General features: G+C 37.7%; 2 protein-coding genes across 2 annotated transcripts; one reads left to right on the top strand and one right to left on the bottom strand.

The window, feature by feature from the left end:
* Positions 1-366: 366 nt before the first annotated feature.
* On the bottom strand, positions 367-6,033 carry LOC110827286 (uncharacterized). The gene is made up of 11 exons (XM_022058794.2): positions 6,001-6,033; positions 5,600-5,803; positions 5,315-5,504; positions 4,740-4,928; positions 4,078-4,268; positions 3,293-3,408; positions 2,884-2,988; positions 2,741-2,799; positions 2,074-2,197; positions 1,619-1,739; positions 367-661 (listed from the first exon to the last, which is right to left on the bottom strand). The coding sequence occupies exons 2-11, from the start codon at positions 5,789-5,791 to the stop codon at positions 539-541; spliced, it is 1,410 nt and encodes a 469-aa protein (XP_021914486.2). The 5' UTR covers positions 5,792-5,803; positions 6,001-6,033; the 3' UTR covers positions 367-538.
* Positions 6,034-6,834: 801 nt separating this feature from the next.
* Nelf-A (Negative elongation factor A) lies at positions 6,835-12,671 on the top strand. Its single transcript, XM_087346166.1, has 10 exons — positions 6,835-7,060; positions 7,377-7,557; positions 7,961-8,046; positions 8,255-8,420; positions 8,636-8,827; positions 9,216-9,434; positions 9,856-9,998; positions 10,326-10,544; positions 10,842-10,941; positions 11,273-12,671. The coding sequence occupies exons 1-10, from the start codon at positions 6,851-6,853 to the stop codon at positions 11,515-11,517; spliced, it is 1,761 nt and encodes a 586-aa protein (XP_087202292.1). The 5' UTR covers positions 6,835-6,850; the 3' UTR covers positions 11,518-12,671.
* Positions 12,672-14,118: the final 1,447 nt, after the last annotated feature.

Here is a 14,118-nt window from a genome sequence, read left to right as displayed (position 1 = left end):
CTAAGTATGTGAAAGTATGAAAGGTACAATTTAATGTTTGTGTTGTTTCTTCCAAATTCTTACAGATTACATAGAAAATCGATTGTGAGCATGAAACTTACACTGTAATTTTCAAGGTCAAATTTTAACTATATGCAGAATCCCACAGGAATTGGATTCTTGTGTTACACAGCAAAATATGCTAAACACTGGACACCAGGATGTATCTGATGAAATCCTTTCACCTCTTTTATAATCCCCTTACCAATTACCAGATGAAGAATACAGATAATGAAATTATCTGCTATATGTCTGTAGGACCTCTTATCTACAGCACAGGGATCAGGCAGAGAGCCAACACATGTTTAAAAAAAATGACTTATAACCTGTGGTTAGCATAATGTATTTGTTCAAAGTTCAAAACTGGCTGCTGTCTGTTTAATGACATACAATATGGGAGATGATTTAACTTATGAAACAACTCATTTGTGTAGAGATCACATCAAATTTCAAAAAGCATGCATGTTTATTTCACACGATTTGGATGAAGTCGCGGTTGTCAGACATTTTTCCTGCCCCCAACATGGATGTGCTGTCCTCGGACTGGGAGGGACAGGATGGCTACGTTCTGACGTGCATTCCGGAAGTGGAGTACCTGAAGCTTCTTCTGTAGCTGTTCCAACTGAACAACATGAATTTATGCAGCTTTATCTGTAACCTACTTCATTTTAATACTAAGAAATACAGTTGGGCTCAAGAGGGACATATATACCATGCAGGCTGCTGACTGTTGGGAGCAGACAGTGACAGAATATTAATTTTAAAAAGTAAATATAAGAATGGGATTGGGTGGGACAAAGAAGAGGGATAATAGACAGGGAAACAACCTACTTAATGCCCGGCTGGGTAGTACAAGAAGTTAATAAAACTCGAGAGCTGACTTTTAGCGGCACCATGCAATGCATGGCCAGCTGGACACCACACAAGATCTGATGATGTATGCATGACCCGTAAAGATTAAAGAAAGATCTCTGAACCCACACCTGCACCGTATTGTTGCATGTATTGGAGTAAACATCAACATGTGATGATTGACTAAATCAAGTCACATCAAGGCCAAGATTCTGCCTAACAGGCGCAGATGGTCCTCTGGCTATTAGAGGGATGATATTGCAGATTTTAACTGCTTTAGAATTAGGTCCAGTGGTAAAATTGGTATTGTAGAGCAATGGTATTCAACCTTTTTTGTTCGCGTACCCCCAGATATAATTTCTCTTTAACTTTGTACCCCCAAAGTTGTTGGTGTATAATTCAAGTTATACATAGTATATAATCTACATCTAAAATAAATTAAATAAGTTACATTACTGATTATTCAGTGTTTATCAAAAAATAATATATATATATTTTTAAAATTTTACGTATCTCCTAAGATGTCTTCGCATACCCCTAGGAGTATGCGTACCCCAGGTTGAATACCACTGTTGTAGGGTAAACCAAAATGTTCATTGAAATGTTTTTTTTGGCATATCAAGGGGGGAAAGACTTGTTGCTAAAGGGTTATAGGAAATTGCAGTGCTTGTTTGTACTGATGCTTTCATTCGCACAAGTGCTGATTTTAAGTTAAATTTACTCTTACCATTTGCATCTCGTTGTTAAGGATGGTCTTCTTGGTTTGAGGGGAAAGACCCGTGTCTTTCCATGAATTGTCCAGTTCCAGTAGAGATTTGAAGATGTCTGACATCTCTTCATCAATGTTTCTGTAATGATAAATCACATTTTGCACATTGTTGATGTGTCATCAATATTTACTTGTCTGTAATGACTGATAGTTAAAGTTGTCAAGTACTGTTTTCTTATAAACTAATATTTAAAAATTCAGTTTGTTCCTCAAAAGAAGTACAACTCATCTCAGATCACTTTTTTATTGATTGGAAATAATTTACCTTTATTTTGAAGAATCATATGGAACCCCTCTAGGAAAAATGCAGTTATGGTTTGTTAAGGCATGTGGTACATATAGTTACCACTGGGTTTGGAAGGATTAAGCTTGGTGCATGAGAGAGAGAGTGAAAATCAACAACTGGCACTCACTTCAGAGCCTTTTTCTGTGCCTGTTTATTCTGCCATTTCCTGGCCATCTTGGGGTTCTGCAGCTCAGCTCTCGATGGCATTTTCAAGTAGTTTGGGTCAGTATCATATGGTAGTTCACCAGATTCTGCAAAATCATAAGATCTTCATATGAACGTTGATGCTTTTGTTTATTTTGACATGTTATTTGGTTGGTGGTGTGAGAAGTCTACCAAGTTGAAGGGACAAGTATTGGTAGATCATATCCTAGGAATCTACAGGTTTCAAAAATTGTGGAATTTCTTGACAGGCTTGTCAAGAAGGTCTGTGTTCCATGTAGTTAGTTATGTATGAAGTTTGTTATAAAAAGAAATTTTAAAAAATGTATTTGGCACTTAATTTTCTGTGCTGTATCAGTCCAGGTTAAAATTAATGTGCATTGATTCCAGGAGTTAAATGAGTATTTGTTAAAATCATGCAAATTTGTGTTACCAGTTTTATTCCGAAAAACATGATCCCTATTCTGAGATCAGCCAAATGAAACCCCAACAGAAGACTGTGGTGATAACTGGCTTGCTGGTTAGGGGCAGTCATATGTGAGTGTGGAACATTGGCTTTATGGCAGTTTCCATGAGAAGTTGATGTATTTGAACAAAAATGATCCTGGACACCACTGTGTGTTATCACATACCATGCTTGCAGTTTCTTTGTGGTCCATCCTGTCTCCACCTTCTTAGCATCTCCTTGTCTCTGCATTTGAAAAAAAGATATTGAGTCAGAGAGCAGAATGTAAAGCAATAAACTCATTAAACTGTTATACAGCACACAGCTTACTTTGTTCTTTGGATAATGGCAGCCTGTTTCTCCAACATTTCCCTGATCCTTGTCACAAACATCTCCTTCAGCAGGTTCATTTGGATCTTTGCTTCACTCCTACTCCTGTAATTATAACTAATTTAGAAACTAGTTTTAGGGGAGCCAAACACAGACAGCTGAATCATGGTTATGGTGTGGTAGAAAGTGACAGCTTGAGTCATGTTTTTCTAATAGAATGAAGCTTATTGGGCAATTTGTACTTCTTGTGTCTTATCAATGTCTGTTTCCTGTAGTATTATTTGTGCTGTGTGTGATTTTTTGTCAGGAAATTTATAGAGTATTAGGGAATATGACGTGACTGAAACAAATGAAGAATTCAGCTGCTTTTGTGTTCTTGTCAGACAAGTAGAGTTTTATAATAACTAACCTTTCAGTCTCAAGCTGTGATTTTAGGGTCTTGGTGCTGACACTGTGTATTCTGCTTGATAAATTTGGCAGGTATTCCCTGTTATTAAAGATGACTTCTTCAGGTGGTGGAGCATCCTTAAATAAAATACATTTTTTTAGAACACATCTATGTATGGCAATTTTCTAAAAATGCTCAGATGGAAAACAAAAAGACTTACAGAATTATTATTGGGATTCCCCTAGGAAAGAAACCAAGATGAAGATTAAGTCTAAACTTATATGTAGCTTTTGGTTTAATAGTAATTACTGATAAGCATTTGTAGCTAAGTATGTGAGTTTTCATATGAAGTCAGGTTACAAATATAACAAATTCTGTACAAAATATTTTGAATACATTGACAGCAACAGATGTGGCAGCATTACAAATATTTTACTGGTCAGATGTAAAATAGTTTGATAATGATGGATATAATGCACAGGGCTGTGGTACTAAATTGTATAATTAGTAATTTATAGTTCATTTACCATGCCATATAGTCTGAGACATTTTAATCTTTGTATGTGTCATAAGTTATTTCCAGAATTTTTTTTATTCTGTCTTAATTGACTGTCAGGTGGAAATTTAAATGAAGTTTTTGTAAGTTTTATTCATTTACAGGTTATGTCTGGTGTGAAAGAAGTAACCACTTTGAACTTTCAGAGAATGTTATTCGTGTTGTATTAAGCAACAGGACAGAGTTGACTGCATGTCCATCGACCACTCAGATTTATTAAACCAAATGGAGTTTGTATAACATCACGCACCGATAGCTTATACTGGGAAAGGGGAACACATGTTTTTGGTCGTGCTGGCTGCAGCCCCAGTTTCTGGTAACTCTTCACAGTTATTGCAGGAAGGTTTGAGGAAGCTACCCTCTTCTTGTGTAGTGCAGATGACTTTCTTCTCTGCTTCACAAGCCCAGACTTTGTCTTGAACTTTTGTGAGAGCAAGCCATCTGCAAGAGAAGTTGTTTTTCAGACCAGTGCACTTTTATTGTTTTAAACATTTTGGGCATTCTGCTTGTGAAGTAATTATGTGATGGTTACGTCCTTCCATCACGAAGATCAGTTGTGCCCTTGATAAAGTTTTTTTTAATAAGAACTGTCATTAGTATGGCAGCCTGTAGTGACACTTCCAAATCAATGCAGGCAATGGGGCTGTCATGTCACTGCAAGAATTAAACATACTTGTCTATTTAGTGGAAGAAAAAAATGTGTATGTAACATGTGAAATATATAGTATTTAATGATGTGATTTTTTTTATTCTTTTATATGAGCTGTTTGTGAAATATTTTATGAACTCTGCCTTTATATGTAGTAAAGAATGTTACCAGAAATATGAAAACAAAAGAATTGAAGAAAACAACATTACTCTGTTAATAACATTTCTGACACTGCACATAGTAGGATTTTGTGTGTAATATACCTCTTAGTTCAACTCCCTTGCAGAAAGGTTCTGCAATTGGTCTAATTGTTGATGGTGACGGAGCTTGAATGTTATACCCCTCCCGCAAGAATGCAGTTATGCTCTGGATACCCTGTTTCAACACTTCGTGTGGAGGGAATGTGATGGGGTTTCCTAACAACTGAATGCCCCTCAGTTTAGGCACAAGTCCTGAAAGTTAGAGCAATGCTGGTAGTACTTTATCGTGTAACCTGTCAGCCAGGTTGCTAATTACTTTACAGTGAAAAAACATTATTTTAATTTATATGAACATTTAAAGTTCACATCTCACAGCTTATGCACAATTCTGCTGGCTGTGTAAAACATTAGCAAATACTATAAAGGAGTAGAAATTACTACAAATAATATTTGTTCTGACATCATCTCCATGTGGCAACATAACAAAAAATTTGTTTGCGAGGATTTATCATAAATTACTCTTTGCACTAAAGGATTAATATGTTTATAACATGCATGATGCACATGACGGTGGAAGCCAGTTGTAATTTTAACATAGCCGTGAGCTACTTTCTGACATCACTTGGTCTGTTCTGTACCTAATTCCAGTGGCAAGGCCTGTATTTGATTTCCTTGGAGAAGAAGGACCTCAAGGTTATTGTGGTTTGCAATTGATTTAGGCAGGTTTCTTAAGCTGTTGTTCCTCACATCCAGCCATTGGAGATTTGGCAAAGAGGGGAAGAAGTTATTGCTCAGGTCCTGAAGTAAGTTGCCTTCTAAGTACAGGTGCTGCAAAGTGCAAGAAACAGTTTTAAGCTGCAAGGAGCATACTCAGTAATATTATTATATCCCCTCCCCCCTAACAAGTGTAAATTACATCTTACCTTTACATGCAAACACTTTGCATAAAGATAATTTGGGAATTGTTTCAAGTTCTTTTGACTGATATCAAAGAATGAGGCATTTCCTGGACCCGGTATTAATGCTTGATCTTCCGCAAAGTCTGAATTTGTTTCTGAGTTTTGTGTCTGGTGATGATCCTCTTCCTCACTGCTTGCATTTTCACAGTCACTCATTTTTATTGTCTTCTGTGGAATGAAAATTGTTCTTATAACTTGATTTGTTAGTCCTACATACTGTTGTTATTTAAGTTTAAATGATTTAGCATCCTTTACAGTAACTTTTGAAATTATAATATTGCCATGCAGTCATTAAGATATATAACTCCAGGATTGTATATTTTTGCATACTTTCAAGTTATAATATACTAATTAAGAAACTTTACCAGCAGAATATTGTCTGGGTTATATAGCTTACAGTTATAGAATATTGTTTATCTGCATTGCCATGGCAACCACAGCCTTAAAGCATATGGATTTATCAAGGTACCAGAGAAATAAGTTGAAAATATGTATATTCTACATTCTACCTTACCTTCTACATTGTATAAGGTATGGTATTTCCTTTGCTTATACCTTAATGCACTGCATTAAACTGAATAAGATAAAATAAGAATTGTATTGGTTACTTGTTGATTTTATAATTTCATGCCTTGTGTATATGAATTTATTCTTAAGTGTTCTATGCGGAGTGTATGGGCAGCGTAGTGGAAATAGTACACTTGTATCTTGGCCAGTCACATCTCATTAATTCCAGTGGGCGGAGGTGATCATGTCCTACTGTGAGCCTTTTGCCGTTGTCACCGAGTGGCACTCCGCAGTAATTGTGTTGACCCACAGGCTAAAATAGGTGAGGATATGCAGGTGTGGTGAAACCTTGGTACCTTGGAAGGAAGAAGGGAATCCACAAAGACACCAGTGCAAGTTTAGAGGCACTGGTGCTGCGGGTTTGTGAAGTTTTGGAGGCACAGAGGCAACAGTTCTGCCACTGGACTACCAGCTGGTAGCTAATTGGTATAATGGCGGACAGTTAATTATTTCTACAACATAACCCATCAGGTGGATGAGATAGTCTGAACAGTGTATGTGGCCTCGGAAGGGGTCTAATGGCCTAAACCTTCCAGGAAAGAAGTATTGCATGTCATAATTTCAAAATTACCGCCCAAACAATTTGGTAATGGCCGGCAGTCAGTTCTGTGGGTACTCTATCGGAAAAATACCATACCTCCATTTAATATGGCGAATGTCAGGGACAGCGATACTTCGTTGTGGCTACATAATAAGCTTGGAACCTCTAATGATTCATGGACAGGTGGTTCGATTTGTTCTCAACTCAATGCTGAAGTATTAAGGAATATCAAAGATTGTTTTCCAGACCTTCAAACACAAGTTAAGCTAAAACTGTTGCTGTCATTTTTCCACATCCCGAGAAGGAACGTTGAGGAGGTTTGTTTACTATTATATATGCATATGCATGCATGTATACACACACAAGAACATTTGCATAATGGGGAAGAATTATTGAATTGTCGTAGCACGTCTTTAATTTTAAAGCATATTGTCTGATGAAGAGAAATTTAAGTACATAGTTTCTGTATAAATTAAAAGTAAATGTGATATAATGCATCAAAATAAATAGTAGTTTAAGCAAATTACATTTTATAACCCAAATTTTCGTAATAGAGTAAAAAGTGAATTTGTTGAATAAAACTAACCTCTGTGTTATGAGTCATAAGTATTATTGATATTTTATTTTGTGTAGTGGCATACCGAGTTAGAGGAAATCCTGGAAGTTGCTCAGGTTGACAGTGAACAGTGGGTGTCAATGTTGGCAGAAGTCATGAAGACACTTCCAAGCACAGGTTCGCTGAATACCAGTATTGGTGATGTTGATGAAAATAGGCGCATATTCTCAGACTTGGTTAATGACCTTAGGAAACTTGGTAAGAAAGCAGTTGGGTAATGCACAAACATACTTTATGAAGTGTTATTTGTTTCTGTGCATAGTGTTTGTTTTATCTTTCCAATACTATGACTTGTTTGTACACATGATTTTTTGATGTGATAATATTAATTGACATGTCAGTAATAAAATTAAGTTAAATGCATCTGCTTGTATTTGGATATAATTTTATATTCCTCCAAATGGTCAAATATGGTGACAGGTAATTACATTTAGTAATTGTAACAGTCTTTTTCGTACCGGTTAACTTATAAAAATATCTTGATGCTTGCAGCTGACAGAATGTCAGTGTGTAGTGATGGCAATATTCTGGAATATCTTGATTATGTTTCTAAAGAATGCCTTCACTCTGATTGGTAGCTTATAGTGTTCTTTCATTGCAGTGAAGAGACAGTGTGATATGGAAATGTTGCCGCTTGAGTGCCACTACCTGAACAAGTCAGCACTAATTAGTGTCGTTGGACAGCAGGTATTTATATGACCTGGCTACCTTGTATTTTACTTTTAAATTAGGATTTATTAATTTGACATCACAAAGGTAATATATTTTGACCAAGATTAAAATTAATTTCTTTTAACATAATCGTTAGAAACCTTAATATTAATATAGTATTGTTGTTAGATAAATAAATATTGAACCCTTTTGGTTATAAGCCATAAGGTGGTACTTGTTCCAGCCCCCACCCACAAAACACTTCACACTGAAACGTAAGCCAAAGTCTGCAGCCCTGAGGGCAGAGCTCCTGCAGAAGTCTGCTGATGCAGCCAGCAACTTAAAGAAAAGTACAGCACCAACAGTACCTGTGCGTTCTCGTGGCATGCCTCGCAAGATGACTGATACCAGTAAGTGTTTTGTCTTTAAGCTGAATACTCTCCATAGGGCTTAACCTAGATTTGCATGTCTGTCTGTCATGCATTAACAAAGTACCATTGCTTTCATCTGGCTTGAGATGCATTTTGACTGATTCGTATTGTATTTAACAACACTCTGTCAAATGCAGAGGTTATGTAGCATAAAATAAATTGGGGCAGATAATCAACTCTCTGACTGTTTACAGCACCTCTGAAAGGCATTCCAAGTCGGGTTCCAGCGGGAGGATTTCGTTCGCCTTCTCTAAACAGCCCCTCTATGTCTCGTCCCCCCATGTCAAGAACACCGGCAGGCAGGAAAGATGGCGGTATCAAACTTCTCGACATCAATGAACAGCCATTGGGCTATGCGCAGGCTAAGAAGAGGAAACGGATGCAAGGTAAGTTCTCACTGTGTGGATGTGTACATTCCTTTGCTTGAACACAAAACAATAAGTCCACGTGGCATCACAACCCAGAATGCCATGACGGATGTGTGTGTTATTTACTGTACATTTTTTCATCCTCTTGGCATATCTGTGTTTCATGTTAAAACTTTAACCCTCTGATAAAACTAAAGATAATTGTACTGTTTGAGGTGTTGAAAAATATGTGCTGAATGTGTAAAAAAACATTAGCGAGAGCTCTGTTGTTTTGTAAAAGCAAGTTGTCATGGCAGCCCCCCTGAAATGAGATTCTCGGAAAATTAAAGTTTATAAATTTCAACATACATCTGCACTTAAACTATGATGATCCATGAATTTGACGTGACGTGCGTTGACATTTCAGAGCTGGAGGAAGCGAGGAAAGCATCGGAAGCCGCGGCAGCACAGCAGCTGTTGCAACAACAGAACCAGCAGCCGGGAACAAACCAGAGCACCCCGGACTATGCTGTGGGGTTGACTGCCATGAATCCCCCGACACCAGCACCAGCCACACCCTCCTACAGTCCTGCCACCCCACAACATACTCTTACAACCATCATTGCGATACCCCGGGATGTCACAGGTAACAAAGTCTGGCAAAGCACTACGTTAGCCCACTGTTTGAGTCAGTTCATTTCCCTGCTTCGAAACGTGTGCTCTGGGAGTTTTCACACATTCCAGTATGACAGCTGCTGTATTTATGTGTAGGGGGTTTGCATATTGAGACTTGTATCAGTAAGCTACGGCATATCGGTCATTATTTTGCTATATTTGTTTCTTTCTCTGAAGTTTCTACAGCCACCATATACATTGTCACCACCACTATAAAAATGTAGGATGTTATAACCTCAAAGCAGAGAGTAGGTTAGTGCTGTGGAGCATTTCTGAAAATTAAAACTAAGACTAAAAAATAAATGAAGAAGAGAAAGAAAATGTGCCTTGTGTGGATTTAAATGCACCCTCTGTCTAGTTGCAAATAGTTTTATTTTTATGATATTTTTCAGCTCAAGCTACGGCCCTGCCTACAACACCTGGCATTCCAGCAAGTGATGTGGCTACTCAGGGTCAGACGCTGCTGGTGGCCACCCCCCCAGGAACTCCTGCCACTCCGAGCTATGCTCCTTTGGCGACTCCCACGACTCTGCAGGTCAGCATTTATCAAACAGTACCTGGCAAGCTTCCTGTCATCACAGGGTCATAATGCAGTTTATATTTTCAGGCCTGTTACTCAAAGATTTGTTTTAATATTTTACTCCAATCTTTATTTGTGTGGTTTTTCAATGAAAATTCATAAAATTACATTCTTCAGGTGTCTTCTGTTTCTCTCGCCTTGATTTAATACCTCTACTTTTCCTGGTTACTTCGATGATGATAGTGAATATTGAATCGGAAGGGACGTGGCCTTGTCAGCAGTTATAATCCATAGTTATTTAATGTATTTTTTCAGTTTTATGATTTCTATTGTATGTGACAGAGTCCAGTAACTTCACAGCCGTCTGTGTCGCTGCAGACAACAGCTAGCGTTGTTGCCACCCCTGTGGTAACAGCGGTTCAGAGTCAATCTGCGGTCTCCACCCCGCCAAAACAGGTGATCCAGATTCGATCGGCCCCACAAGTGGCCCAGATGAGGATTCAGGCAGTGAGTGCTGCCCCTGGAAACAACACACTTCAGCGCAAGGGTCTTTCTCTCACGGTGAATAAAAATTTGTTTGCTGTTCTGTGTAAATGCTGGTGCCCTGGAGGCTGATTTAAAATGCACATTTATTTATCACATGCTTGGATGGTATTCTTCACGAAATACTTGGTCATTACAGCACATTGTGCAGGTCAGGCTGTATAGGACAGTGTAGTAAATTATTTGTGGACACCATCCTTTTCTTTTTTGCTGTTAAATGTAAGATATTTGATTGTGTGATGAACTTGATGTTGTTAAAAGAGTTACGAACTTCTAACGTATTGGATTCTTCAATATGTTTACTTTTTTGAACAGAGGGAACAAATGTTGGAGGCTCAGGAAATGTTCAGAACTGCAAACAAAGTGACTCGACCAGAAAAGGCCCTCATTCTTGGATTCATGGCCGGATCTAGGGGTAAGTAGGAAAACAACAAGATGGATTATATGTAATTATCCTGTTGTGTAAGTGAGTAGGTTAGCATTTCATTCATCACCCAACAAAAATAATCTTTATGCCTGCCAGTAACTTTGTAATTTTGTTGTTGTTGTTAAATACTTGTGATACAGAAGACGCAGTGCTCATATTTTGACTAACTAACTGTATGGAGAACAGTCCTTGTGAACCAGTGTTAGAGTTTTCCAATTATATGTCTTTATTATGTAACGTAAATACTGTTTTACAGCCCCACACCACTTTATTATGAATCTTTTTAGAACGTCAAGGAATGTTTGTCATTGTGTTGCAGATAACCCATGTCCGCATCTGGGTAACATCGTGACAATAAAACTTAGTGAGGACCATGAGACTGTCCCACAGTCAGATGACACGTTTGTGACTACAACTATCGAGACACACTTTCAGATGAACTACAACACTGGCGAGTGGAAGCGTATCAAGAAAATTCGCAAGATAGAGGACCTCACTGCAGTAGCAGCCTCTTCCACCCATGCATCCACTCCCCTCCCTGCAACATCTGCGGCTGCCACGTAGAATCTTGATGGGTACCTGCATTGTCTCATGTACAGCATTTTTCAGATGACTAGAATATTTAGATGTAGAGACTTGTATGTCAAGAATTTTCCTCTTTTGTTATACAGACGTACGACAGAAAGATTCCATCTGAAGTGTATTGTCAATTCAAAGCATCCTGGAGGTGTTTGTCTTTGAAATGTCTCACAGTACACTTTTTGGTAAAGTGTTATACTTAGTTCTGTTTGATGCAGGAAAAAGTGGCGTAGCAAAGGAATCAGTTCACAGTGGCTTAAAGTGGGAGTATCTTTTTTGCCCACATCTTTCATGCTAGTTTGCTGGCATAAATATTTCTCAGAATTGTTTGAGTGGTTGTGTTTATACTTGAGCGACTGGGTGAGCCACGAAGTTTCTTAACGGTAGACTGCTGTGATTGCTTGCAGTGCAGATTAAAGTTACGTACCAACTTTTGTATATATAGTTGCCTTGTATTGCGCTTTGTTTGAAGTGCAGGAATTTCCTGTTATGGACACCTTCATCTCGAGTGTTTTGTATCTTCATTTAGCATGTTTTGAATACAACTCATGCCAAATAAGACGCACACCTCAGTTTCAGTAGACAGAAATAAATAAAAGTGTTTCTATGATCAGGATTATTTCGTTGTTCAAAAACCTGTCATAATTTTATTCTTGGTTTGACTAACTTTACTTTATTAACTGCTTGACCATGCTTTTGGTTGTGAACATTCCTACGAACATTATAAATTTCAGTGTATGTTGCTCATAAGGAGAAGCAGCTCATCCTAGTAGCGAACCAATTAAGAGTGTGTATGTATGTATGATCTGAAGCTTTTACGTCGACTAAGTATAACGAATTCATCTCGGGCTACTACCCGTGTTAGGTTTAATGGACGAGGCCGAAGATGGTTCTTGAAACGTTGGTGTTTTCTCCATTAAATCACCTGACACAACTGGTAGACTGAGAAGAATTTATTATATGTATTTGTATGTTTGTTCTGTTTGTATGAGGCCTATATTGTATATCAAGTCTTTCCATTTACAGATGGGCTTGCAGTGCCCATTTAGTTTTGTACTTCCAAACTATCATACTCTTTATCTTTGTTGTTAATCATGTTTTTATTTTGAAAAATAAAATTGTTGCTTTCTTTAAAACAATTAGCGTAACATCAGATCTCATTCCTTTCCTGCTCATTTCCCAAACTAATTCAGTTTGATCATTTTGCTAAAGTCACATTGCTTTGAGAGAACTCCGTAGTATATACCTATTTTTTATGTAGAGTCTACTAGACTACACACGACACACAGAGGACCAAAATCAACATCTTCACTGCTGTGAGAACCTCGAATATTATATGCACCTGAAATCATTATAGCAAAATGTTATGGGGGAAAAGGTGTAGGTAGAAGTTTCGTGGTAAAATGGATTTTTAGAGTAGTATAATGCAAAGATGCAAAATCAAGTGGACTGTTTTAGTGTGTCCCTTGTCACCATGGCTCATTGTGTTCTCATGTTGTGGTGGAGGAGATGGTCCCCATTTGTGGAGGGTGGCAGCAGTTTTGTCAATACCTAGGTTTCTGAAGTGTCCACTTCTCTACTCCAAAATTTGGTGAATAGTTTTATTTGTTGAAGTTTTTCATTGTGCAGTTTTTGCCAGCCTCCTGTCACTTTATCCTTCTGGGTTAAAATTGTTCCCCACAGTGGAAGTAAATAGTCAATTTCACTATTCAGGAAAAAAAGAGCCTTTGATTTGTGATTTAATGTCCATGGCGAATGGTTGTAGATTGAATAGTAGTTGACCATTTTACCGGCTGTATAATTGACGTGTATAATAATAGGCCTGTTAGCCTTCTGTTTTGCAATGGGGCTCCGATTTACATGTTGTGATGATAGATGGCAGTAATGTCAAGTTTGATAATTTCATCTGTGACAAATCAATGAGTCACAGTGCGTTCAGATTAAAAAAATGTTGTGGTGTAACTTTGATGTAATAGTTGACACATGAAGAACGGGAAATTAATACACTGAAATTCGATCATATTATATATATATATAGAGAGACAAGTACAAGCTTTGTTATGTATGTTGTGTTACGCTGAGTTCCCGATTTGGTTTCTGAATATCCAAGTTAGCAGTACAAAGAGTTGTCCTGATCATGGAGGCAGCATATACCCCTGAAATGGTGGTAAACTTGTACCAGACTACACGGCCCTTCAACCAGAAGACAGCCATCTTCTATGAAATAGCGTTTTTAAATAAACTACAGGCAAGTAGGACACATGATATAAGTAATTTAGGGGTAAATGCCAACTTTAAACACCTTGTAGCAGACAAGTCTAACTTAAGTATGTATTTCCTTGTTAGAAACTGCACATTATTAGCTTCCAGATGGCCTCAAGCTGATATCTGTAAGCTCATTTATAGTATGAGGTTTTACAGTTTTCATGACAAAAACCATTTCTTTCAACCTATGGGTTCCTGCCATAAAAATACTACAATTTGTTTGAAAATGTCCTATAAGCTCATCTGTATTTAATTTAAAGCTGAAGTGGGTGGAGTTATGTTATTTCCTACATGTAACTGTTTTGTGCTTACTGGACAGTT

The sequence above is a fragment of the Zootermopsis nevadensis genome, unplaced genomic scaffold, assembly GCF_977971745.1.
Source record: "Zootermopsis nevadensis isolate Lab colony 2312 unplaced genomic scaffold, Znev_1.0 Znev_ptg000010l, whole genome shotgun sequence".
In the NCBI taxonomy this organism is placed as follows: domain Eukaryota; kingdom Metazoa; phylum Arthropoda; class Insecta; order Blattodea; family Termopsidae; genus Zootermopsis; species Zootermopsis nevadensis.
Note: the sequence above shows the minus strand (reverse complement) of the source record. Positions and strands in the feature narration are given on the sequence as shown.